This window comes from Chionomys nivalis, chromosome 4 (assembly GCF_950005125.1).
Source record: "Chionomys nivalis chromosome 4, mChiNiv1.1, whole genome shotgun sequence".
NCBI lineage: Eukaryota > Metazoa > Chordata > Mammalia > Rodentia > Cricetidae > Chionomys > Chionomys nivalis.
In genome coordinates, this window is record NC_080089.1 from 116,523,664 (window position 1) to 116,551,639 (window position 27,976).

The following is a 27,976-nucleotide window of genomic DNA, read 5'->3' on the forward strand; positions in this document are numbered from 1 at the left end:
CTCAGCGCAGAGGCGGTCCCCGCAGACTGCGCCACCCACGCCGCCTCGCCCCGCCTCCCGGACTCCCGCGCCTCCCGCACCCTGGAGGCGCCGCCGTTCAGCGACCCGCAGCGAGCGCAGCGCGCAGGTAAGGTCTGGAGCCGCGCGCAGGGGTGGGATGGAGCGGGCTGCGGGAGGCTAGGAGCTGGAAGGGAAGGACTAGGCGTCGCCTCCCGCAGAGGGTCACAGGCAGGAGCCTAAACCCTGGAGAGCTGGGCACTGTGGTTTGGCAGGGAGGGGGACATCGCGTCACGAAGCACCCCAAGACCTGCGAATGTAAGGGATCGGCCGGCTTCCGGGTCCCTATTCTGATTCCCAGGGCTGACAGCTGTCTGCAGGTGTTCCGGTCAGGGAGCTGGAGACACACCGCAGGTCTTTAAGGGGTGACTGCATGCTGGCAGTCACCAACCAGCACACACTACTGCGAACCGGCTTTGCTGGTGCGCTTTGAAGTACAGCCCAGCACGAGCCTTGTGAATGTTCCTAAGAGGATCGTTTGTTGTGACCCTGAGATGCTCACAGGTGGAGCGACCTACAAGAGAGAAAAAGGAAAAAGCACACGCATTCCTTTGTGGTTTTATTTTCAAAATTGCTCCGTAAAGTTTTAACCTATCCGTTCTTCCAGCTTTACATTTGGGGAGAGGACGCTGGGCTTGATGGTCCAACTCCCATTGGTCTCTGAAGCTCTGGGTTTGAGTTCCCAAAAAGGCTTCGATTTAGAGCCGATATTAATACGTGCAAGTTTGTTTTTGAACTTACGAAGTCAGGGGCTGGCCACACTCTCATTCTATATTCTTTCCCCCTCAGCCGGGAGAGAAGATGTTTACCGTAGTGACCCGTCAGCCTTGTGAGCAAGCAGGTAAGTGTCGCTCACTGGATGATGAGCCTGGTTTTGTCAGATCCCGGGAGAATCGCAGCTTGGGTTCGCCCCTCTCCATCCATGCCTCCTGTAAATGGCTGTTTGTCATTGTTCCTAGACGCCGTGGCTCAGCTGGGTTTCACCCTTGACATTCTCCAGATAAAAGTAATTCTCTCCACAAAGCCACACGAAACAAGGCTAACACAAATGATTGGCTTAAATGGTTTTCCTGTTTGTATAATCCATTATTTTGGCTCTTGTGGTTTCCTTACCTAGCTATGTGTAAGGTTTGTGCTATGTGTTGTTGACTTGGGGCTGAATTCCGATAGAGTTGGATCTGTTCTCGCACAGTGCCTGCTACACCCTCCATTCTTTGGGGGGTCAGTGTTATGATAGGCTGAGCAGGAATCTCTCTCTCTCTCTCTCTCTCCCTCCCTCCCTCCCTCCCTCCCTCCCTCTCTCCCTCCCTCTTCCTCCCACACACTCCCAAGCCTGCCCAGCGTTGCCCCCCAGTTATCCACGTGAAGCTGGGAGGTGTGTGTTGGGCAGGCTCTCACCTCCTCTCCGGGCTCAGGTAGGCACCTGCAATTAAACAATGTTTGCCCAGCCCTAACTGCTGCACAGCTCTAGGCTGTGTTTCTTCATGAATGAGACCTAGCCTAGTCTGTTCCCTTTGTAATAAGCTTTTTTTTTTCTTTCTTTTTGCTGGGTAAGTGTTTGCTGAGGGTAATCATAGCTTTTCAATTGGAAAGTGCTGAAGTCCAAAGGATTCCGAGGCCAGCCCATGGTTGTGGTCAGGAGACTTGCATTTCTCACAACCTCTTCTTGACGAGGTTCCTTAGCTGTGCCCTAAACTGCTGATTCTTGGCGTGAGGACGTAAAGACCAATTTATACGAACTATTTTGGAAAGATAAACTAAAGATATACTAAAGTTGCACTAAAGAAGCCGGTTTATATTGCATTGGATACATTGGAATTTTAACACACACACTGTAACATTCCACACATGGGCTAATTGGTTACATTCTTTCCTAAGGAAGATTAAACTTGGCAGATTAACTCTACTAGGTCTTGTTGGGAGAAAAATCCCTCAAACCTCTGTTACTGACACTGATGAGGTTTGAAAGTAGGAGTGAGTTCATCTCTGTGGATTACTGGCTCCTGGCTGGCTGGTGAGGACCCTTTGGATGCTAGGAGGTTTGGCGCCACAGGGCTAGGCTTTCCTCCAGATCTCTGATGGGTGTCTCCACAAAGAGTAACCCATCCATAAGTCCCCTCACATTCGTGGGTTAAGTGGGGTCAGGTGGGTTTCCAGAAGTGCAGCATGGTGGTGGTGGTACCTTGAGCCTCTTTACGCTTTGGTAAACACTGACAAATTGTCTTCCATGAATGCCATACCAGTTACACTCCCGACAAAGGAGGGGAGGGAGGTGCTAGGTGGCCACCTTTGACATCAGGAAGTGTCTGCTGCTTGTCCATATTGACAGGCAAGAGTTGGCTCTTCTGAGCCACACATCCGCACCCCCCCCACTCTCCAAGCAGCAAATAAGGCAGTGCAATTGGATATGGGGCTGCGACTAATTTGGTTAAGGTGGTGCATACAGCCTTTGTTTTCTTCCAGGAAAAATCTAGAAATAAAGAGGAAGTAAAGCGCAGTCTACAGTGACCCAAGAGAGAAAGTTCTGGAATAGGGCAGATTACACCCATGGCTATTGGGGGATGGGGTGATGGAGATGAACTGCAGCATCCTCATCCTGTACAGCCACCACAGGACCACCTGAGGGACCGAACGCTGAAACATGACTGAGGAATTATTTATTTATTTTAATTAATTTGCACTTAAGCAGCCAATTTCAAGAGAAATACTGATACTTTCTCATCGTCTATAATTATATTTTAGCCATTGGGTACTATTAGTATTTATGCCTCAGTAGTTTACCAAGACTTTTTGTTGTTGTTCCTGGAACTCGCTTTGTAGACCAGGCTGTCCTCACCTCGAACTCAGAAATTTGCCTGCCTCTGCCTCCTGAGTGCTGGGATTAAAGGTGTACACCACTGCTGCCCAGCAACAAAGACTATTATTTAGTCAAGGTTTGGTTTGTTTATTTGTTTTTCTAAAATGAAGGTTCTCATGCAGCCCATAGCTAAGACTGGACTTGAACTTCTGGTCCTCCTACCTCTGGGCCCTCTATGATTATAGGCATGTAGTATCAAGCCCAGACAACTTCAACATTTTAATTAACTAGCTGTTATTTTTTTAAACTACATATAATTGATATAGAAATTGTTAGTTCTTACGTTACACTCCCGAATTGGGTAGTCTCACCTTCTGAACGCATATGTTTTAGGACTGTGTATGCAATTCTTTCATGTTTGTTTGAGACAGTATCTCACTGTGGAGCCCCGGCTTTCCTGGAACTTTCTATGTAGACCAAGCTGGCCTTGAACTCAGAGATCCTTCTACCTCTGCCTACCGAGTACTGGGTGCCTTCAGACCTGGTGTGTATGCAATTACTAAGAAATTATAGAATTCGAAAGGCCAGTTGTAGAGAAGACGCTAGTTCGATTGATTTTCAAGTTTGCCCCCAAGGGTTATGAAGGGCTTGGTGAGTTTTCACAAATACAGGCTCCCACACATCCCATAATCCTGCTACTATGGAGAGCAAGTCCATCACTGCAGGAAGTGCCCACATTTCCCCTTCTCCAAACCTTCAGGCAATCATTCTTCCCGTGTGTGCTCCCTGTTCACTTCCCAGCTTTGGAGAAATAAAATCATTTCCATTTGCTAAGATCTACAATTCTAATTTCTTACACTGAGATTAAGCAAAAGATCATAGAAAAACCCAGATTTTTTTCTTTCTTTTTTTGTTTTTTCTTCGTTTTGTTTGTTTGTTTTTGTTTTTCAAGATAGGGTTTCTCTGTGTAGCCCTGGCTGTAGACCAGGCTTACGTTGAACTCACAGAGTTCTGCATATGTCTGCTTCCTGAGTGCTGGGATTAAAGGTGTGCACTGCCACCACCCAATTGAAAACCCAGATTTTCAATCTGCATTTAAAATTTTCACTTTGCATTTACATATTTATTTACGTGTGCGTGTGCGTGTGTGTGTGTGTAGTGAGTGTGTAGGTCAGAGAACAGTTTTGGGAACTCAGTTCGCGATACTTGGTTTCCCCCTGCAGGCTTCAGGGCCCTCTCCCGGACTCCAGCCATCGTCACCTTGGTGGTCTTGCTTGTGAGCATCGTGGTGCTTGTGACACTCACGCTCATCCAGATCCGCCACCCTCAGGTCCTCCCTCCTGGGCTGAAGGTAAGCCAGAATGGGCCAGAGCTGTCAGCTATCCTAAAACCACTCTTAAAGGGAAAGCTTTCTTTCCAGCCTCCAGCTGGAGAAGGCAGTGTGAGACCCAGGGAGGAGGTGGGGTGGGGGAGTACTGGGCTTGTGCTGCAGACTGAGGAGTGGGACCTTTTCCAGGGACTGGGTGGCCTTGCTTTGACTTCTACCATAGATACAACGATAGAATGTGTACCCAAGAATTGCAGGTGTACAGTGCTGGCTTCTATCTGTCGATGGGTTCCTGGACAGCATGCAGTCTGATCATGAGTGAACAGCAGGAGACAGGTGTGATAATTTAGAAAAAGCAGCACGCGAGAGGAAGACGCCATGCGACAGAGCTCAGGTGGAAGGGGTTTTATTGGAGGAAAGTGAATGGGAAAGGGGGGGAAGGGAGGGGAGCCCGGCCTCTGGGGACAGGAGTGACAGAAGAGAAGAGACAGACAGAGACAGAGACAGGCAGAGGATCGTCGAGAGAGAAAGGAAGAGACAGGAGGTGGGCAAGGCCGTCTGGCAAATATACAGAGGCGGTGCTCTTAGTGACTGCAGCTGAGGAAGTATTCTGGCCGGACCTCAAGGGCAGCCAGTATGGACGCTTGAATGTTAACAATATGGACTCCTGGTTTTAAGAGGGCTGAGAAATATCTTTGAGCCATATTCGTACCACTTCTCTTAGGTCTAAGACATGTGTGACCACTCCAGTCCCATCGGGACTTTGTATGTAAGTCCAGGGACCTCTCCGAGTTCATCCCCGGATGGCTTTGTGCTTGATTGCTGGCCTCTCTTGAGGAGAGATGGTAAGGTAGGCGGGTGGGCCTTGAAATGATGACTCAGGGAGCCCTTCAGTCGTTTTGGGAATCAGTCAACAAACATTTTACGTAATACCCCAAACAGGAATATTTTAGGCTCTGAAGGCCACTTAGAGGCCCTGCTGCATGCTGCTGTTAGGTTTGGGGCTCATTAGAAATGTATGAAGTCTCTTCAGCCGGAGGAGCTCCATCAGGGAGCCAAGCCGCTCCGCTGCGTTATTTGACTCTTGTGTAGCGGTTACGCTGGACTTCGTGGCTTTTCTCCATCTCCCTGGCACCAGCAACTGCTCGCTCAAAGGCTGTGTTTGGAGTAAATGGCTTCAGAAAATGAGGAAGTAATATTATCATCAGAGACTCCATGAGCGGCTTTGCCTGGTCTTTGGGATGGTTGCAATAAGATCTTTTCATTGTGGTGGCTTTTTGTTGTGTTTGTTTGTTTCTTTGTTGAGACAGGGTCTCTGCCTAGCCCTGGCTGTCCTGGAACTCACTCTGTAGACCATGTTGACCTTGAACTCACAGAGATCCACTTGCCTCTACCTCCCTAGTACTGGAATTAAGGGTTGTGGAATATTTTACTTGAGAATCTCCACGTTCGCCAGGTGATAATAGCACACGCTTTTAATCCCAGCACTCAGGAGGCAGAGGCAGGAGGATCTCTGTGAGTTCGAGACCAGCCTGGTCTACAGAGTGAGTTCCAGGACAACTAGAGCTGTTACACAGAGAAACCCTGTCTAAAAAACAAACAAACAAACAAACAAACAAAAACAAAGCAACAACAAAATCTCAGTGGTAAGAGGACCTGCTGCTCTTGCAGAAGACCCGAGCTCAGTCCCAGAGCCCACGTGGAGCCACCTCTACCTCCGTAACTTCCGGAGATCTGATGCCCTCTTCCGCTCTGCAAGGCACCTGTGCTTACATACACATTCCCACACACAGATACACATACAACTAAAAATAAAACAAAATGTTTAAAAGAAAGCTCGGTCCTTATGGAGAATGTGAAGGAAAAGAAACTGTCTAACCTACGCAGTTGTCCAGTGATGAGAGAAAAACAAGTGACCCTGGCCAAGCCATCAGCTGAGGCCAGAGAAGCTGTTCTTCCATGGTTTGGGCTCTGCCTTTTTCTACAAACTATGAAAACTCAGGACTGCAGCTAAGCTCATAGCTTGCCTTTGCACTAATTGTGCTGCTGCTTGGTCTAGTGAGCACACACACACACACACACATGGCAATTTGTCTTTCTTAACCCTTGTGCCAACTGTGGGGATGGCGGTGCCACCACTGGTGACCCCTGTTTTGCACACCAAGAGACAGATGATTGTCTAGTGAGTGGCAAGACCAGAAACCATCAGCCCTTGCTTCCCAAGGCCTCCCTCCTCCTGCTCCCCTGAGTTCTGAGTGAGACTCCAGGAGCAGAGTCTCGGTGAGAGCCATGGGAGCTGCCCTAGTTTGCTTTTTATCGCTACGATACAGAAACTTAACCAAGAGCTGCTCGGGGAGGGGTGATCTTCCAGCTTACAGCCCGTCCTGAAGGACAATTGGGGCAGGAGCCCAGTGCGGGAACCTGGAGGCAGGAGTCGAAGCAGAAGCCAGCCCTGGGGAAGTAGTGCTACCTACTGACTTGCTCAGTTTGCTTTCTTGTACCCCAGGACAGTCTGCTAAGGATAGCACCTCCCGCAGTGGGCTGAACCCTCGAACATTCAAGGAAACAACCACAAATAAAAGAAAATGCTCAGTAGACATGCCCATAGACTAGTCTGTTGGAGGCAGTTCCTCAGCTGAGGTTTGCTCTTCCCAGAAGGCTTCAGCTTGAGTCAAGTTGACAAGACAGCAGTGAATCCAACCCAAACAGGAGCACGGGAAGCAAGGAGGGTTGAGACTCATGGATGCAGGAAGCCTTGTAGAGCTGGGGGATGGGAGGGAAGACTGGGACCACCTTGGAACGCTGTGATTAGAGCCACACTCCTGGCTCCCACCCTGCAGATGGACCTGCTCTAACTGTGCTTTGTGTTTGAGTCTCCGCACAGGACATGCTTGTCCCGAGCCTATGCTCTGGTGACCGGATCCTTAAGTCAGGGTCTCAGAGGCTAGATCTTACCACTGGTCTGAGAGTAGCTGCTTGTAGGAATTAGGGCCCAAACTTCCTGTCAGCTAGTGACAGGGCACCATTGTGATAGTGTGGCGGTTTGAGAAAAAATGGTCCCCAAAAGGAGTGACACTATTAGGAGGTGTGGCCTTGTTAGAGTAGGTGTGGTCTGGTTGGAGGAAGTGTGTCTCTGTGAAGGTGGGCTTTGAGGTCTCATATATATACTCAAACCACTCCCATTGAGACAGATCACTTCCTGTTGCCTGCAAGCTGAGGTGAAGGACCCTTGGCTGCTTCTCCAGCACCATGTCTGTGTGCATGCCACCATGATAATGAAACCTGAAAATGTAAGCTACCCCATTTGAATGTCTTTCCTCTATAAGAGTTGCTGTGGTCCTGGTATCTCTTCGCAGCAATAGAAACCCTGACTAAAATAGACATCATGGTACAGTATTCATTACACATGCATTTGGGTGATGCTGGTGCCAACAAACCCACTGTGCTGCCAGCTGAGTAAGGACGGCGTGGTGCATGATGGCATTAACAAATGACTGTCGCTGGCTTGTTATTATCACACTATACTTTATATTGTTATGGTAGTGTGTCATCACCATTGCCAAACAGCTGGCAAAATTGCATGTCCCTCTAATCCCAGCACTCACAAGATGAAGCCAGCCTGGGCTGCATGCTGCTGGTGGGGCGGGGTGGGGGGGTGAGGAGAGAATTTTCAATCAGTTTGAAATAGCTGCCGGCCCTGGCCACAGCTACAGGGCACAGGAAGTTGCCTGGTTTGGATGGTCCGGTTTCTTGAGTGGGTGGGTGAAATGTGAGAGGAGGCAGATGCTCTGGGCGGAAGCTGGGCAGATGACTGACAGCTGGCGGAGGGAGTCCCATGTGCAGCTTTGCTCAGGTCTGCGAGACCTCTGCACTTCGGTGTTCCCTGGTGTGCCAGGGAAGGGCAGAGTGGCGCCGTTGGATGATGGTGGGGGCCTTTAGCTTTGGTAGTGTTGGTGTTTTCGTGCCACAAGCCCCGTCTTGCTTCTGTGCAGCCGGCTGTGGGTTATGAAGCACCGGCTTCCCCTGTGCCGGCAGCGTTTGTTGCCCCCGTGAAAGGGTCTGATACCTGCTCTTAAATCCAGCCTTGACTTGCCTGACCTTGGCTGCTGCGAGTTTAAGAGCAGAACCAGTAAAGAAAAACTCAATCTAGGGTCAGAAAGGTTCTGGGTTCCTTGCATTACTGGTTCAACCTGCTTCACAAGCTTGGAGGAACTGTGATGTCACCACTTTCATTTTTCATCTCAAGCCCCCACCTGCTTTATTACCACGAACTCCAGAATCTTCCCTTTGAGGGTTTCCTCACCCTCCCCAACCTGACCATCCACGTTTGAGGGTTCCCAGTATCCCAGTGCCGTACCCCCTTTGTAGCCAGTAGCTGTCACCATTGAAGGGGGTACTGAATAGTCCTAAGGATTCAGGGATAGGCTTTCCCTCTGAGCCGCTCAGGCCACGTTAGTTCCACGTGCTGGGTAGAAGATCACGGGCCTCTTGTTCCCACGCCCATGCTCTACTGATGTTCGCTGAAGTACAGTCACTGAGTCAGGCTGGGTGAAAGCCATTCCCCACCTGCTGTCATAGTGGATTCTTTATACATGTTGGTCTACCTTGCCTCGAGCAAGTTTTGCCCCTGGGGTGTGGTCTAAGGGGTCTTTTGTCCAAACAAAGGCGGTATATTGATCACAGCACTTCATGCCTGTTATTCCACAGTCAGCTCATCAAGCCTGACTTCCTGGGACTCCACGCAAACCTGGAGACTCTGAGTACAGACAGGTCCGAGAGTGCAGCTTAATCCCAGGTCTGTTCTCGTGTCGAATAAGGTGATGGTTATACTAGCCTTATGAAGGCCATAGAGCTTACTAAAGCACCAGGTAAAGTTAGTTCCCAGGGCGCGTCTGCTCAGGCATCTGTTGCTGCCCCCTCCTCTGAGAGCGCTAATAACAACTCTAAAATGAACCCTGTGACCCGGGACCCATCAGCTGCACTTTTTCTTTTGGCAGAAGATCACACAGTGCTGTGACCGCGGGCTTCAGTGTGAAAGAATGAGAGACTGCTCCAGCCAGGCAGTGGTGGTGCACGCCTTTAATCCTGGTATCTAGGAGGCAAAGGCAGATGGATCTCTGAGTTTGAGACCAGCCTAGTCTGGTCTACAGAGCAGTCCCAGGATGGTAAGGGCGCCACAGAGAAACTCAGTCTTGAAACAAACAAACAAACAAACAAACAAACAAAACTCAAAAACAAAACCAAAGAAGAAAAGGTAGAACAAGAAGAAGACTGTCCCTTTGTTTGTTTGTTTGTTTATTTGAGATGGGGTCTCTCTGTGTAGTCCTGACTGGAGCTCACTATGTAGACCGGGCTGCCCTCGAGCTCACAATGATCAGCCTGCCTCTACCTCCTGAGTGATGGCATTCAGGGTGTACACTGCCATGCCTTGAGGAACACACTGGACATGTGAGTGCCGGGGCTGGGGGTGTGCACTACCACACCCTGAGGAACACACTAAATGTGTCGTCAGAGCCATGTTCAAGCCACACTTCTTTTTTGACAGCACGATGACCTTGAATAACCTATCACCTCCTAGTTGAGTTGAGAAAGCCTTGCCCTCCCATCCCCTTATCACCAGTGAAGCCACAGTGGGTCCACTGGTTTAAGCAAAAGTCTCTCAACACAGGTTAAAATATTGTTTTCACTTTGCAAATGCAGGACATCTGGGGAGATGGCTCAGTGGGTAAGGTGCTTGCTACACAGGAGTGAAGACTGGGTGTAGTGGCCCATGCCCTAATTCTGGCACCGAGGGGGAGAGAGCCAGTGATCCACGCCCCAGTTATAGCATTGAGGGGAGAGGGCCAGTGGCATACACCCCAATTCTTGCACTAAGGTGGAGAGGGCCAGTGGCCCATGCCCCAATTCTAGCACTTGGCTGTTGGTGAGTGCCAGGTACAGTGAGAAACCTTATCCCAAAAAACACAGTGGAGCCACTGGAGAGAGGGCTCAGTGGTTCAGAGCACTGACTGTTCTTCCAAGGGGTTCGGTTCAATTCCCAGCACCCACATGGCAGTTCACAGCCATCTGTGACTCCAGTCTCAGAGAATCTGATGCCTTCTTTTGAACTCCTGGTGGGTACCAGGCATGCACATGGTACACAGACATGTGGACAAAACACACATACATATAAAATAAAAGTAAATAGATCTTTAAAAAGATAGGGTGAAGAATCATAGAATACGACACCTGGTGTCAACCTCTGGCCTCCACATATGCTCAACATGGGCACACACCTATATACACATTTGCACAGACACCACCTATGCTCAACATGGGCACACACCTATATATACATTTGCACAGACACCACATATGCTCAACATGGGCACACACGTATATACGCATTTGCACAGACACCACATACGCTCAACATGGGCACACACCTATATATACATTTGCACAGACACCACCTACGCTCAACATGGGCACACACCTATAAACGCATTTGCATAGACACCACCTACGCTCAACATGGGCACACACCTATAAACGCATTTGCACAGACACCACCTATGCTCAACATGGGCACACACCTATATATACATTTGCACAGATACCACATATGCTCAACATGGGCACACACCTATATACGCATTTGCACAGACACACCACATATGCCAGTAGAGGTGGGCCAGTGTTGGAAGTGGAGTTAGTTGGATCCTGTCCACCCACCAGCAGGTGCTGGAGAGTCCAGGCACTGTCAGAAGCCCGGTACCAGCTGGAGTTATAAAGATTGAACGCTCTTTCCAGTTTCATCCTAGGTTCATCCTGAGCCATTACACTCTGAGAATGTGTACTTCCTTTGCAAAGGTTTGAACGAGAACTTGGGGAAAGGCAGATTTTCTCACTCTCTCCCCACTCCTCTCTCTCTCTCTCTCTCTCTCTCTCTCTCTCTCTCTCTGTGTGTGTGTGTGTGTGTGTGTGTTGGCACCAGGTATGGAGGGCCAGTGACTGGTGGTGATCTGTAATGGGGGAGGGGAGAAAGCAGGCTGATCCTCCAGAGGCCCTGGTCTCTTCCGTGCCTGGCTTCAGTTTCTACCTGCACTTTAATCTCACTTGGAGTCTCTGCCTGGGACAGATCTGAACAATGCCAGCCTTGTTTGCCATGGGAATGTCCTGTCAGAATCCCTATCAGTTTCATCAAACTGAAGGGCTGAGATTAAGGAGCTGTCTGAGAGCCAACGCAACTGGTTTTCTAGTTCTGTAGAATAGAGAAGCTGTGACCCAGGAGCTGAGCAGTCGCTTAGGAGAGAGAACGGGAATGCTCCTGTAGGCCTCGACCCAGAGAAGTGCTCAAGCTGATTATTCTATAATTCACAAAAGACGTGGTGGAGCTATTCAAAGTGGTTTGCTGGAGAGAGGATTCCATGAAGAATTGTTAAGGAAAGACCATTAAACACATAAATCCTGGGTACATACATGCAATATAATCCCATGCTGATTTAGAGATATAACTGGGGCTGGAGAGATGGCTCAGTGGTTAGAGTTCAGTTCCCAGCATCCACATGGTGGTTCACACTATCTGTAACTCTACTTTTAGGGAACCTGACACCCTTTTCTGGTCTCCATGGGCACTAGGCATGCATGTGGTACACATATATCCATGTAGGCAAATATGCACATAAAAAAATAAAAATATACAATCATAGCCTGGTGTGGTGGCACCCCCATGCAATCGTAACAGATAGGACGATGAGGCAAAGAGGGTCAAGAGTTTAAGGCCAGGCTGGGCTACAAAGTAGGATCTTGGATCTAAATAAATAGATACATACATCTGCAGGCCATCAGACGTGATGAATGACATGAGGTTAAGACAATAATTAAATCAGAGGAGCCCTTGGCCTCTCTGTGTGTGTGTGTGTGTGTGTGTGTGTGTGTGAGAGAGAGAGAGAGAGAGAGAGAGAGAGAGAGAGAGAGAGAGAGAGAGATGGGTGGATGCACATGCACATGTACGTCCTGGCACACAATCGTGGAGTGAGTGTGTGTGTGTGTGTGTGTGTGTGTGTGTGTGTGTAGAGAGAGAGATGGGTGGGTGCACATGTATGTCCTGGCACACAATCGTGGAGTGTGTGTGTGTGTGTATGTGTGTGTGTGTGTGTAGAGAGAGAGAGATGGGTGGGTGCACATGTATGCCCTGGCACACATGTGGAGTATGTAAGTGTGTGCACATAGAGAAAGAGATGGATAGGTGCACATGTATGTCCTGGTGCACATGTGGAGTATGTAAGTGTGTGCACATAGAGAGATGGGTGGGTGCACATGTATGTACTGGCGCACATGTGGAGTATGTAAGTGTGTGCACATAGAGAAAGAGATGGATAGGTGCACATGTATGTCCTGGTGTACATGTGGAGTATGTAAGTGTGTGTGTGTGCGCACGTGCACGCGCGCGTGCGCATAGAGAGATGGGTGGGTGCACATGTATGTCCTGGCACACATGTGGAATCAGAACACAGCTTTGTGGATTAGTTCTCGCCTTCTGACTTAACTTGTCTCCCAGGGAACAGACTCAGGTTATTGGGTTTGTCCAGAAAGAACTTTTCCCACCTTCCTTCTGTCTCATGACCCCCTTTTGTAGACGTCTCACTCTGTGACCAGGCTAGCCTAGGGTGTGAAGCGTCCAGATACTGAGATTACCACACATGACCAAGAGTAATCATTTTATTTTTTATGTGTTTATTCTTCAGAGATGGGTCTCGTGTAGCCCAGGTTGGCCTTATGCCTGTTGGGTAGCCCAGGATGACATTGAACTCCTGACCCTCCTGCCTCAACTTCCCCAGTTCATTAGATTATGGACAACACTACCATACTCAGCAATCATGGCCTATTAAAAACAAGCAGCCACTTAGCACTGGACATATGGCCTCCTGTTTACCTCTGCAGTAAGTCACCTAAGATGACCCAGGGAGGTGAACTGTCTCCCGGCATTGTGAGACTGGGGAACCCGTTTAGAACATCCTGTCTGGGACCGGGCTTCGTCTTCTCCCATAGATCAAGCAAAGATAGATTGAAAGCAGAGGAATTCGGAAGGTTGCCACCTGAAGCCTCCTGAAGCCCCGGGGTGTCCCCAGGTGTCTCTGGCCTTGGGTTAGCATCCCTAATTCCACGCCTAACATGCATGCTTTGATACTCCAGTTTGGCTCAGGGTTGAGCTGGGCTGGCCTTGCAGGTATGGCTCCCTGGTGCCTACCCCGAGCTGAGCCGACCAGCCCAGGAATGCTGGACAACCCTAGCTCTGCCCGGCGACCCCTGCCTGCGCACTTGTCACATCCGTGTTACCACAGGGGGAGCAGCTGACAATATTGCATTGCTCTTTCGCCCTTAATCATGGACACTTCTTCGTCGGAGGGCTGATGGGAATCCTAGCGTCGCTCTTCCTTGTGGGACCCTATGGTGTCTTTCCATGATTTCTTTCGGTTCTTTATCTCCTCAGTAAACCTGGGCATTTGCTGAGATCCCAGCGTTATCCCTGGGGTCTGGACGAAGTGGGGATCCGGGTTCTCACTGCTCACCAGCTCCTTCACATTCGGTTCTTAAAGTCATCTATGCATTAGAATTACCTGGGGAGTTTGCTGTGTCTCTTCTTAGAGACCCGGACTCACCCCATCTCATCCTTCACCAGAGTCCAGGGAGCTACAGCTGGTTTTGGGACAAAGAGTTCTCTCTTCTTGATCTTTCCCTACTGAAAGGAAACGTGTGCATTAAGAGAGCCGGGTGACCCCTTCTGCTGTTTGGCTAACCGGACACAATATCAAGCTGCCTTCTAAATACATCTATGGTCATAGGTCAGCACAGCTCTCGATCCTTGTCTGGGAAACTTCTTTTTGTGGTAGACAGCTATTAATACAGAGGTCCAGAGCAGATCAGAGTGCAGAGGATGAGTAACCACAGAGTTCTCGGTCCTAAATGAGAGACATCTGTATCAAATCCTCTCCCGACATAGCTCGGGAAGCATTGCAGAAAGCGGGGTGGAAAGACTGTAAGAGCCAGAGGCCGAGAAGGCATACTGCGAGATGGTGTCTGCTGGGCACCTCAGAGCCACTGCACCTGTGAGCTCACGGTGGCTGCAGCTGCCAGCTCATAGCGTGTACAAGGTCAGGCTTTGGCATGTTCAAGGTTAGGCTAGTCAACATTTTAGCATAGCTGAAGGGGAGGCTCAAGGGACTCTACTGCTAGCTGAGGAGCTTTGGGAAGGTGACAGCTGCTGGGAAGAGAGGGGCTGCTTTCTTAGGCAGGATGCTTGTGTTGCAGTGATGGCCCTATACTTCCACACAAGGATGACCCTAGACTCGGGGCTATGAAAAGACAACATTGGGGTGAGGGGATGATGGGGAAAGAGTTGGAGAGGGAATTGGGAGTTGATAACGACCGAAATAATTTTATGCACGTGTGCAATTCTCCAAGAATAAATTAGAATGCCCATTCAAGGTTCTCAGTGATCCACAATGACATGAAGGGCCCAGCTCTTTTCCTTTACCCTTCAGTACGGGATTGTGCTGGATGCTGGCTCTTCCAGAACCACCATCTACGTCTATCAGTGGCCAGCAGAGAAGGAGAATAACACAGGAGTGGTCAGCCAGACCTTCAAATGCAGTGTGAAAGGTAAAGGGGACGGGAGGCCTGGGCTGGGGTCAGGAGAGCGGGAATTGCCCTGTTGCTGCCCATCTGTGGAGCCAGCTTGGTCTGGAACCTTTCACCTCAGCCCTCCGCCTGGCGGGGATGTTGGGGCAGTGAATGGTCTGAGATTTCCCCTTCAGTGCTCTCCTGGGTGATGGTGGGAACCGTGAAAACTTGTGTATGAGAAAGGAAGGGCCTGCCTCCGCACAGCGTGCGAGAGCAGTGAGCCAAGGTTCAACCTTTTCTTGTGCAGATTTTTCAGCTCCCAGTTTGCGTGGGAGGATGTGAGAAAGCTAGGTGGTACATGCTTGAAGGGTGGGCAGTGCTGGAGGAGAGGAACACACACAGTAGTGCAAACACACAGACACACACACAGACAACACACACACACAAGTATGCTGGCAACCAGGTCATGCAGGGTGGCTTCCCCATAGCAGACTTGGACCCTTAAATGGAGACCACCAACTGAGGCAGGGATTGATACCCACCAAGAACATTCCAAGGGTCTAGACTGCTGGAATGTGCTTGGGTTCACCAACCCCCGAGGCTGGCCACCATTCTGAGAAAACAGAAACCCAAATTAGTGCTGGAGAAGCCACGTGTCCTCCAGGGTGTGACACTTGCCAAGCTTCCACTATGTAATTTCAGCTGGAGTTTGTGGTTTCTGATCCCTCAGAGTGTGTATGGATTCCTGAGGGAACACTGATCAAAGGAGACACGGTTCATCCCCTGGTGCTCTGAGGTTTCCATGACTCCATCTTGGCCCCGAGTCACAGATGGCATCCAGACTGTCAAGAACTCCTTCCACCCATGGACAGCTAGTGTGTGAGGGTGTATAGGTGTGCATGTGTGTATACATGCCTATGGCAGCCAGGGGACTTCCTCGACTGTTGGTCTCTAGTACCACCCACCCCACCTTGGGGTTTCTCTCTCTCTTTCTCTCTCTGTCTCTGTCTCTGTAAGCTAGGAAGCTGGCCAGGGAGCCCCAGGGACCCTACTATCTCTGCCCCACCCCCCCCCAAAGCTGGGATCACAAGCACACACCACTCCCAGCTCTTTACTTGGGTTCTGGAGGACAGAACCTTGCAAGTGCTTTAAGGCCAAACTGTGTTCCCCTCCCTCCCGTCCCCCCGACATTTTATTTAGAAGTCTTTTACTGTTGTTTGTTCTAAGGAAGGCTAGTGGGTTCTGACCGCTTGCTCCTCAGGCTCTGGAATCTCCAGCTATGAGAATAATCCCCAGGAGGCCCCCAAGGCCTTTGATGACTGTATGCTAAAGGTCAAGGAGCAGGTGCCAGAGTCCCTCCACGGGTCCACCCGCATTTACCTGGGAGCCACGGCTGGGATGCGCTTGCTGAGGTAAGGACCAACGCCACACAAAGAGTTCATGTTACTCTGCTTCTGGGAGCAAGCCCCGGAGAAAAAAAGCCCAATTCTGCTGTAAATTTAGGCATTGGTCGCTGGGAAACCTTTAGCCACTGTTTTCACAGTGAGTAAGAAATGCGTCTAAAATGGGTTCCTTCTCTGTGGTGATTTCACCAAGACATCTAGAAAAGGTCAGACTGACGTGACATCTGGTCACTGGGGATCCTGTACTTCCTTGGAGAATAGTTTGGGGCATGGGTAAACAGTCAGTTAAATTCTGTGGTAAGTTCAGCCACGTCGGCTCTGCCTCTGTGCAGAATGTTCCAGAACTTTGCAAGACAATGCAATGTCTACCCCTCACCCAGGTCAAAGTCTTTGGAATTTTTATGGAACGAACATCTCGTTCCCTCCACTCTGTTCCTGCTGAATCTGTAGAACAGGACATTGATCCCAGGGAGGTATCTTTTGTGTCTTTGTTTTGTTGAGATGGGGTTTCACTCTGTTGACCAGGTTAGCTTGCAACTTGCTATGTAGCCCAGGCTGTCCATGAACTTACAGTCATTGTTCTGCCTCTACAGATTATAGGTGTGATCCACCATGCCAAGTCTAATGACTTCTCTTTTTTATTCTTTTTTTTTGTTTTGTCTTCCTGTGTGGTTCATTGAACCCAAGGACCTTGCTAGGCAAGTGAGGTCTGTCTCCAGTCTTGCTGGGCAAGCGCTCTGCCAGGGAGGGGCCTCTCCTGCCCTCTCCATTTCTTTACTCGAGTGTTGCTTTGGCCTCAAAACAGAATTTTTAAAATAATTCCAGAACAACAATGGAAATATAGTTTGTCCAGGGCCTGGGCTTCTCAGGCTTGGAAGTATGGTGCCCTGTTTGTGAACCCAGCAGGAGAAAGGACCAGGCAAGCCCGGGCACCGGGTACTTGAACACTGTCATGTAAAGAAACCCAGAGCATCTGCTGCTGGATCAGACCTTTCTGGACGTTTCTTTATCCTTACCATTGCCTCCGCAACCAGGGCCTTTTCCTCCTTCCCTCACTGAGCAAGCAAGCACCCCAGCTTCCTTTCCCCACAAACAAAGGGAGAATTGTCTCCACGTGAGCTTTCTCTAGAGCAGTGACTCGCAACCTTTCTCATGCTGCGGCCTTTAATATAGTTCCTCATGTTGCGGTGACCTCCGACTGTAAAATTATTTTCGTTGCTGCTTCATAACTCTGATTTTGCTGCCGCTATGAACCATGACGTAAACATCTGCTATGCAGGATGTCTGATGTGTGGCTCCTGTGAAGGGGTCGTTTGGCCCCCAGTGGGGTCGCGACCCACAGGTTGAGAACCACTGCTCTACAGAGTAACATGGCAGAAAGGAGCTCTGGTGACGTGGTGCCTGGGTAACCTGCTCTGAGGGTCACATCTAGTGTTTTTCTGTTCAGGGACCTCGTGTGAAACTCAAGGAATCCAAATAATTGGGCCCTCTCCCTTCCCCTTATGTCCTAAACTTTCTGTTTTTAGCCAAATGAGGCTCCTTTCTATGCTACCCCCCCAAAAAGGTCACTGCTATGTTCTTTCTGCTAGCTAGAGCAAAACCAATAAGAAGTCTTTCTGATTACTCCCCTCCTGGTGGAAGGACCAGAGGGGCAGGGGAGGGGATGACAAACGGGGCTTCCACCTGGCAGTCTGACAGGTAAAGACATGCATCCCCCCTTCCCAGCCACCCTGGGAGATCTGCCGGCAGCTGGGAGGAGGGTGTAAGCCCACCTTGCCTCGACGGCGCTCAGTCTCTTGTGTTCTGTGCCTTGCGTAGGTTGCAGAACGAGACAGCAGCTCACGAAGTCCTTGAGAGCATCCAAAGCTACTTCGAGTCCCAGCCTTTTGATTTTAGGGGTGCTCAAATCATTTCTGGGCAAGAGGAAGGGGTGTATGGATGGATTACAGCCAACTATATAATGGGAAACTTCCTAGAGGTGTGTGGAAGAAGTGCATGGTTTCTAACCTCACAGTGTATCCCATCCCTGGGGGTGACAGCTGAGGTGGGGGTCCTTGCTCAGGGGGCATTCCTTCCATGCAGTGCACTGGGGAGCCCTGGGGACAGCAGCTAAGGAAGGACATGTACGTACTGGACCAAATGCTTGGACCAGGCGAGAATCGCATCGCTTTGTTCTTTCATAAGAAATTTGGGAGGGATTTAAATTTAACCCTGGGATGGTTTAGGAGGGCAGCGTGAGGATGACCCTTCCAAGAGGCTCGTGACTGCCTGGAAATTAGCATCCTCAATCTTTGTCCAGCGTCCCCAGGGAGACCGACCCTGGTCTCCTCACAGTTCCCTCCCTGCAGAGGACATGCAGACCACATCCTAGACTAGACCTCTGACTCCCCACAAACATATTTTGAATTTTCAAATTAATTGGCACGATTAATATTTGGGAACTCTTACATGAAACTCCACCCATGTAGCCCCTCCTGGCGTCAGAGGCCTTAGACTCAGTAACAGGGGAGCAGGGAGCTCCTAGCAGGGCAGCAAACAAGTAGACCCTTTCTGCTTTGTTGCCTCCCTGCCTGTGTGTGTCACACACAGCTCGTGAGCTGCACGCATTTGTGTTACCAATTCATCTTATAATCCCTAACCTAAGAGGGAACCAGCCCTGAGCTCTGTCCCTGCCTATCAGTAGGACTTGGAACTTGGGTGGAGAGCCCCGGCGAGTGGAGATGGTGTCTTTGGCCTTTCTTCTCATTTCTTTTTCCCCACTATGCAGAAGAACCTGTGGCACATGTGGGTTCACCCACACGGAGTAGACACCACGGGAGCCCTGGATTTGGGCGGCGCCTCCACCCAGATATCCTTTGTGTCAGGAGAGGAGATGGAGCCGAACGGCAGCGACACGGTGCAGGTGTCCTTGTACGGCTACACGTACACGCTCTACACACACAGTTTCCAGTGTTACGGCCGCAATGAAGCAGAGAAGAAGTTCCTGGCGATGCTTCTGCAGGTGCTGAGGGTCTGAGCCAGGGGAGGGGGCCTGCCCTGAGTGTCCACGCTCACTCCAGTCTGCAAAGTGGATAGAAATAGCATCGTAGTCTCACGTGATCCGGGATCTCTTTCTCCCTCCGCTCTTCCTGTTTCCCCCCTCCCCCCTCAGTTGTGTTCACTGCCTACAGCAAATAGGAGTGAGAAAAACTAGGGAGGCTCCTGACTGCAGCTGTAGCTCAGTTGGGAAAATGCCTGCTGGGCAAACTTAAGGACAGGAGTTTGATTCCCTGGCATGGCTGGGTGCACACCTTTAATCCCAGGCTGATGAAGTAGAGGCAGGAGGATCTCTGTGAGTTTGAGGCTGGCCCAGTCTACACTGTGAGCTCCAGGTCAGCCAAGGCTACATCATGAGAAAAGGCCAGACATGGTGCTGTGTGCTCTACTGTGGATGCTCCAGAGGCAGAGGCGGGCAGATCCCTGGGGTTCGCTGCCCCGCCAGTCCATCCTACTGGGTCAGCTCCAGGCCAGTGAGGGAACCTGTTCCAAAAACAAGGTGTGGAGTGAGAGATGGCTCCACAGTTAAGAGCATGTGCTGCTCTTTCAGAAGGCAGGAGTTTAGTTCCTAGCACCCACGTGGCGGCTCACGGCGACCTACAACTCCAGTTCCAGGGACCTGACACTCTCTTCTGGCTTCTGTGAGCACCCAAATGCTCACTTGTGCTTTGTGAGCACACAAACACATGCACAAATAAAATAAATGCTTACAAAGGTTAGGTGGAGTGGCACATGCTTTTGATCTGAACATTCATGAGGCAGAGGCAAGTGAATCTCTATGAATTTGAGGCCAGCCTGGTCTACATAGTGATTCCAAGCAAACCAGGGCTACACAGTGAGACCCTTTCTCAATAATAATAATAATAATAATAAATAATTTAACTAAAACAAATAAAAAACAAGTGGACACTGGAGGAACAACACCTAACATTGACCTCTGGCCTCCACAGGTGGTGCACAAGTGTACCTGTAAGTGCATACACACACGCACACACACACACACACACACACACACACACACACACATCCCAGGTCCTCTTCCTTGAGCAGCAAGCACTTTACTGACTGAGCCATCTATCTCCCTACCCTCCCAAATTGTTTTCATTAAATCAATCTTTATGGTTTTTATTATCAGTCAATGCTTGATTCGTGTGCCTGTTATATACATGTATATACCAAATAATCTGAAAATGCCCTTGGACAGGGTTCTTAGGACTCCTGCTCTCCCGGACAGCAGTGCACACTGTGAAGTGGTGGCTCTCAGCCTCTCTTTGGGCATTGCAGGGTAGTGGCACGGAGAATCTTCCAGAAAGAAACTGTCTCATCTCACACCTTCCTGTCTTGCCTCCAGAGCTCTCCCACTGAAACCAACATCAGCAACCCCTGCTACCCGCGGGGTTACAGCGCCTCGTTTGACTTGGGCCACGTGTTCGGCAGCCTGTGCACTGAGAAGCAGAGGCCGGACAACTACAGCCCCTATGATATTGTCACCTTCACGGGAACTGGAGACCCATGGCTGTGCAGGGAGAAGGTGGCATCTGTGTTTGACTTCAAAGCTTGCCAGGAGCAAGATGCTTGTTCCTTTGATGGCATTTATCAGCCCAAGGTTCAAGGGCCATTTGTGGTGAGACCAAGGGCCAGATGGCGGGGGAGGGGGGGCTCTGCACCCCCAGGGGAGTGCCCCTCCCCCATCCCTTTCCTTTCTCTGTCCTGCTGTCTTTATTCTCCACCCCCCAGATACTTGGCAAACTCACTGCCTCTGTCCTGCTCACAGGCGTTTGCAGGGTTCTATTACACAGCCAGCGCACTAAACCTCTCCGGAAGCTTCTCCCTTATGTCCTTCAACAGCAGCAGCTGGGACTTCTGCAGACACGCCTGGATCGAGGTCAGTATTCAAAAAGAGAGGGTGAGTGAGCGTTGGATAGACAATAGAGCCGAACATGTATGTGTGTGTGTGTAAACATGTATGAGTGCATATATTTACGTATGTGTATCTTTGTGTACATGCATGTGATTACCCCCTAGAGGTGGTTGGACCTGAGAGAATGGAGCTGATAAATCAGGTGGACGAAAGTCCCACGCAGTAGCCAACTTTATTCAGAGCATCAGACAGTTTATGCTCCGAGGGTTAAGAAGAGTCACCTGAGTGAAGTGTGCAATCACAAGGACAAGCCACACATGGCAAAGCATGTTTTCCCAAAGAGGCAGATAAACAGCAACAGACGTTTGTAACGAGTAACCTGAAGTGATCTCACTCCTACACCTGGGAGGGGCACAGAAACACTTTCCAAGAACAGTTCTGCGTTCTGGAGAAACTGAGGTCACAAGACTCTTGTCTTGTTTTCTTGGAGTCTTCTTTTTTTTTTTTTTTTTTTTTGGTTTTTTTCGAGACAGGGTTTCTCTGTGGTTTTGGAGCCTCTCCTGGAACCAGTTCTTGTAGACCAGGCTGGTCTCGAACTCACAGAGATCCGCCTGCCTCTGCCTCCCGAGTGCTGGGATTAAAGGCGTGCGCCACCACCGCCTGGCTCTTGGAGTCTTCTTACAAGCTCCCAGAATTCCCTTCACGCGGCTCCATTCTTGGACCATGTTCTGAAATGCACGTATGAATGTATGTGTGATATAGGAAAGCATGTGTGTCCATATGTGTGTATACATGTGTGTGCGTCCATTGTGTGTTCAGGGTTAGCACATGCTATATGAGACCCTACCTGAAAATAAATAAATGAAAGAGGAAAAAGCAGGGCAGGTCGAAGCAGCCTTGGTGTGGGCAATCTCCATGACCTGGATTATAAGCAACGCTGGGCAGATACTTCGGGTCTTATGCAATTGTGTGTGTGTGTGTGTGTGTGTATGTGTGTATGTGTGTGTATGTATGTGTGTGTGTGTATGTGTGTGTATGTATGTGTGTGTATGTGTGTGTATGTGTGTGTATGTGTGTGTATGTGTGTATGTGTGTGCGTGTATGTGTGTGTATGTGTGTGTGTATGTATGTTACCTGTCATTTTCATCTTGACATTCTGAGGGATGGGTTCTGAGACACTGCTGTCACCCTCAGGTGCTCCCAAGTGCACGTTTGGAGGTTCCCCTGCCTGCCCCCCTCTCAGATGCCTTTACCTCCTTTTCAGCTCCCGTCCCTGCTTCCCAGATTTGATGAGGTGTATGCCCGGTCCTACTGTTTCTCAGCCCACTATATCTACCACCTGCTCGTGAACGGATACAAATTCACGGAGGAGACTTGGCCTCAGATACGTTTTGAGAAGGAAGTAAGTCAAAGCACATACTGGTTTCTTGTTTTCCTTGCCATAGAAAGGTTTATATGCGTGGATGTAGAAGAGAGGTCAAAGGTTAAAGGATGACCAAGTCTTGCTGATCGCCTGTGAACACCCCAGGAAAAGAGGTGACAGAATTTAAAGCCGTTGTTCTCAGAAGATTGCTGCTGCTGAGATTAGAATTGAGGGCCAATGGATGGGTGCCCAAGGAGGGGGGTGTCTGGGCATGAGAGATGCCAGCCTTCAGCTCAGAGTGGAGTGGAGTGAGTACTGAGGGACATTCTGGTGAGAGACTGGGACATATAAGAAAAAGAACTGCAAGTTGAATTCATGTTTTTCTTTTTTTTTTTTCTTCTTTTCTTCTTGGAGACATGGTCTCACTATGTAGCACAGGCTGGCCAGGAGCTCACTATGTAGCCCAGGCTGGCCTGGAGCTCACTATGTAACCCAGGCTGGCCCGGAGCTCACTATGTAGCCCAGGCTGGCCCGGAGCTCACTATGTAGCCCAGGCTGGCCTGGAGCTCACTATGTAGCCCAGGCTGGCCCGGAGCTCACTATGTAAGTACTAGGATTAAGGATGTACACCACCACTCCTGGCTTATAATTTGTTTTATAACATAATAATTAAGTACTCTCCATGTTATACAAATGACAATGTAAGATACGGTGTTGAGAGTGTGAGGGGTTCACATTAGCTCCTTCTCATTAAATGAAAATTTTCTCTTTAAGGGAACCTGAGGTCACTGTGATTACAGACTAAACTGAGGGATGGGCAGGGCCTTCTTGTCTCAGTAATAGATAGATGGTAATAGCAGATGATAGGTGATTATATAGATGATAGGTAGATTAGATAGATGATATATTGATGGTAGATTGATGTGCTGGATGGGTGGGTGGTAGGCAATAGATTAAATAATGATAGATAGATGGAAGATAGATACCGGAAAGAGATGGACAGATAATTAGACACACGGACAGACAGATGATAGCTAGAGAGATAGATAGATATTGCCTAGAGCTAAGATGTTTAGGAAGTGGAGGGACAGCTGCTTCGGGCAGGACTTGCCTGTGAATCTGTTTGGCCACTGCTGTGTTCCCGGTTCTGATAGGATGTTCTCAGTTCAGAAATGGCTGGAGCAAAGCCTACAGGATGTCTGGAGCCATGCTGTTCAGTTCCAGCTTTGGTAAAATTGGATTAATCCAATCAATATCCCGAATTAAGCTTGGGGCTGTCTATTTTCATGTAAGTAAAATTGAGTCATCTAAAAAAAAAAAACCAAAACAAAACAATGAGGCTGTCTGGAGGTGTGGGGATGTGCCAAGCCCTCTCCTAGGAAGTGCGGGCATCTGCCAAGCACATTGCAGGAATGGAGAATATCTCTGCACCGAGGAGATGCTCTGGGTTTAAATTTCCTTCATGGGACTGGCCAGATGGCTCAGCTGGGGAGGGCCCTTCCCAGTGACCTGATTCAGTTCCCAAAACACACACTGGAGAAGAAGACAGCTCCTGCTTGTTGTCCTCTGACCTCCACATAGGTGCTGCCGCATGTATTATGTTCACACACACACACACACACATGCACACGCACACACACAGAGATACACAGACACACATACATACACATACAGACACACACATACATACACACAGAGACTCACATAGACACACATATACATACAGACACATACATACATACACATAGACACACACACAAACACACATACATACATACACACAGACAGACACACAGACACACACTGTAAAATTTTTAAATTTTACTTTTCTTTAATGGTAAAGAATTTGCTCCTGGCCAGGTGGTTATCTATTTACAGTTTAGTTTTTGAGCTAGGAACTCCCTATGTCATCTTGGCTTGCTTGGAACTCATGTAGGCTAGGCAGACTTTGAACTCCCAGAAATCAGTCTGTCTCTTCCTCCTGAGTGCTGGTGTGTGTGTGTGTGTGTGTGTGTGTGTGTGTGAGAGAGAGAGAGAGAGAGAGAGAGAGATAGATAATAAGAATGTAAGCAATCAGGTGGTGGTGGCACACGCCTTTAATTCCAGTACTTGGGAGGCAGAGGCAGGCTCCCTGTGAGTTTGAGGCCAGACTAGCCTACAAAGTGAGTTCCAGAACGGCCAGGGCTACACAGAGAAACCCTGTCTCAAAAAACAAAAACAAAACAAGACAAAAAGGGTGTACACAGACAAGAAGATTTTCTACACAAGCACTGAATACAATTTAAAGACAGTAGACAAATAGGAAGGAGATACTACAAAGATATAGAAAAAAGCAAGAATGAGCAATTTTTAGGAAGAAAAGTAACACTCTGATCCCAGTAACACTGTGATCCCATGAACTTGTGACCTTGTGAGCCTGTGACCTTGTGAGCTGTGATCCTGGCACTTGAAAAGCAGAGGTGAAGCAGGAAGGAGTTCAAGGCCAGCCTGAACTACTTGAGACTTTGTCAGAAGAAGAAGAAGAGGAAGAGGAAGATCCTGTCCCATGCTAATATACAAATGAAAAGTTAAAACGAGTAATATACAAATTGAAAGTTTAATAAAAAGTTTTCTAAATATCAAGCCAAGGGCCAGTGAAATGGCTCAGTGGGTAAAAGCGCCTGCCTCTGGGCCTGACGGAGTCCCATTCTCAGACCCACACTGTGGAAGGGGAGAACCTACCCCTGAAAGTTGTCATGTGATTTCTACATGCATGCTGTGACGTGCATGCACCCCCACGAAGACACACACGCACGCATGCACTCACACACACGCATGCACGCACGCACAGGACACTAAGCAAAAGTGTGATATGAATAAATAACAAGCAAACACTGCCATGGAAGAAGCCAGCACTGTCATTTAGTAGCTGGGTCAACAATTTTGAAGAAGAGTATCATTTAGGATGAAGAGTACAGATGATAAATTTGATTCACTATAGATTGCAAATTCAAAATATGGAGATGTCTAAAAAGACAGCCTTGAAATATGATAGTTAAAAAGCAGGTGCAAGGTGGTGGCACATGCCTTAAATCCCAGTACTCTAGAGGCAAAGACAGATTGCTCTCTGTGAGTGTGAGGCCAGTCTGGTCTACAGAGTGAGTGCCAGGACAGGTGGAATTACATAATGAGACCGTTTTAGAATAAGGACAGGAAAAGGGAAGGGGAGAGGAAGGAAGGGAAGGGGAGAGGAGGGAGGAGAAGGGGAGAGGAGGGAAGGGGAGAGGAGGGAAGGGAAGGGGAGAGGAGGGAAGGGGTGCCTATCAGAAGACATGAACACAGTGGGATTCCCATTTGGGCTGCACACTGTTTCTAGGACCCAATCTTGGGTTGGGTCAAGACCTTCTAACCCGGCCGGGTGGTGGTGGCGCACACCTTCTAACCCTTTCCTTAAGCACAAATAGGCCAGTCACCCTTCACAACAGGAATGCTTTCGCTGCTGGGACAGTGCCTCTGCTTAGCTGGGCTTGTAGGGAACTCAGTTTTCTGATCATCATACTGAAGGGGGAACCAGATTCTTTGTGGTTATGGTGCAGTATCAGAACATAGCAAACCCTTTGACTTTCTCTTCAGGGTGTCCTGAAGTGGCATTCCCCTCTGTATGCTGTGAATATGTTTTATTACCATTGGTTAATAAAGAAGCTACTTTGGCCTATGGAAGGGCAGAATAGAGCTGGGCGGGGGGGGGGGGGGAACTAACTGAATGCAGGGAGAAAGAAGGCCGAGTCGGAGAGACACCATGTAGCTGCTGAAAGAAAAAGACGCCAGAACCTTACTTGTAGGCCACAGCCTCATGGTGATACACAGATTAATAGAAATGGGTTAAATTAAGATGTAAGAGCTAGCTAGGAATATGCCTGAGGTATTGGCCAAACAGTGTTGTAATTAAGATAGTTTTTGTGTGATTATTTGGGTCTGGGTGGCTGGGTAGGAATGAAGGAACAGTCTCTGTTTACAATGACCTTGTGTGGGCTGGGACCAGCCTGCAACTCTGCCTGGGAACTGAGCCCTCCGCTCTCCTCCGCAGGTGGGGAACAGCAGCATCTCCTGGTCCCTAGGCTACATGCTCAGTCTGACCAACCAGATCCCAGCTGGAAGTACCCTGATCCGTCTGCCGATTCAGCCCCCCGTCTTTATGGGCATTTTGGCCTTCTTCACTGCCATCGCCTTGCTGTGCCTGGCGTTTCTTCTGTATCTGTGTTTAGCGTTCAGGACAAAGGGACACTCTGAGAACGCCTTCGAACAAGCAGTGGATTCAGACTGAGCCTTCCAAGGCTGAGACTGCCTGTGACCCGCCAGAATGACATCAGACAGTGTGAGCAAAGTGGCTGCCACCAGGACCTGCTCCATGGTTACATGCCAAGGTCACATGCCTCTCAGCTGCTGGCTACCGTCAGAGCACCTCCTGGGGGTCCCTCAGTTAGCCCGTGAGAGTTGCCCCTGCAACTCCTTCCCACCTGATTGCTGATCCACTGGGAATCAAGGAGACACTGGCAGTCACGGTCAGGGACTTCGCTCCATCACTCCAGAGAAAGTCAGGAACATAATAATTTAACATGGAAGAACTGACCACAGGGCCCGGCTTCCATTTTCTCTCCCTCACTATTCTTCCTAGCAAGGCGCCCATGAAGGCTCTGACTGGGACGTCTCACCCATGCCATCCTATAGGTCCTTTGTAAGTCTTTTAGTTGAGAATCCAACCGTGTCTCAAGTCACTGACACTTCTTTCAGCAATCCCATAAGCATTAAGCTCCCTGGCTGGTAGGATGTAGCACTGAGTGGGGAAGATGATAGTACAGAATTTCACGTAGCTCATGCTAGCCTCCAGCTCACTAAGTAGCCAAGGATGACCTTGAACTTCTGATCTACTCCTGAGCACTGCAATTATGGCTATGAATCACTACACCCAGTTTATGAGGCGCTGGGGTTAGAACCCCTGGGCTTCATGCATGCTAGGCAAGTATTCTACCAACTGAGCCATAGCCTTAGCCTAAGAAGACTGCAGCCCCAAGGACGCCTGCCTTGTCATGTATGCAGAACCTGAAGCACAAAGACACAAAGAAGCCACTAGAACGGTAGCTGTTCTCATCGTGGAGATCCCCCTTGGGGCTCTGGTCATGGGGCTGCTACTCGGTGTGTGCCATCATCCTTGTGTGTGGTCTTAACTTACTGCTGTGCTCTCACCCAGTCCACTGCCCGGGACTGCCTTTCTGCTGTTCTCATGGCATGCGGTTTTCCCGCCGCTCTCACGGGTATAAGACATCCCAGTCTGGAATTTCTGACCAACTACTTACCCCAATTACAGTTCTCCCCAAGTAGCTGCCACACTTGATAGGGGGAAAGAAAAGGCAGTCTTGGGAGTATTTCCCTCCAAAGTGGGAAGAGAAAGGGCTTCAGCAAGCCCGGTAACTACAAGCTACACATCAATGCTATTTCGCATGGCTGGTTGTGGGCACCATATGGAATAAACTTTTTATTTTGCAATGTG

At 49.3% G+C, this 27,976-nt stretch overlaps 1 protein-coding gene across 2 annotated transcripts; it reads left to right on the forward strand.

The window, feature by feature from the left end:
- On the forward strand, positions 1 to 27,976 carry Entpd3 (ectonucleoside triphosphate diphosphohydrolase 3). 2 transcript variants are annotated; one of them, XM_057767675.1, is made up of 11 exons: positions 1 to 127; positions 847 to 898; positions 4,078 to 4,205; positions 14,708 to 14,825; positions 16,048 to 16,198; positions 18,008 to 18,167; positions 18,957 to 19,190; positions 20,577 to 20,849; positions 21,000 to 21,110; positions 22,351 to 22,488; positions 26,516 to 27,976. In XM_057767675.1, the coding sequence occupies exons 2-11, from the start codon at positions 859 to 861 to the stop codon at positions 26,750 to 26,752; spliced, it is 1,590 nt and encodes a 529-aa protein (XP_057623658.1). In that variant the 5' UTR covers positions 1 to 127; positions 847 to 858; the 3' UTR covers positions 26,753 to 27,976. The 2 variants fall into 2 exon arrangements, with proteins under 2 accessions (XP_057623658.1, XP_057623659.1); XM_057767676.1 differs by lacking the exon at positions 1 to 127 and adding an exon at positions 200 to 315.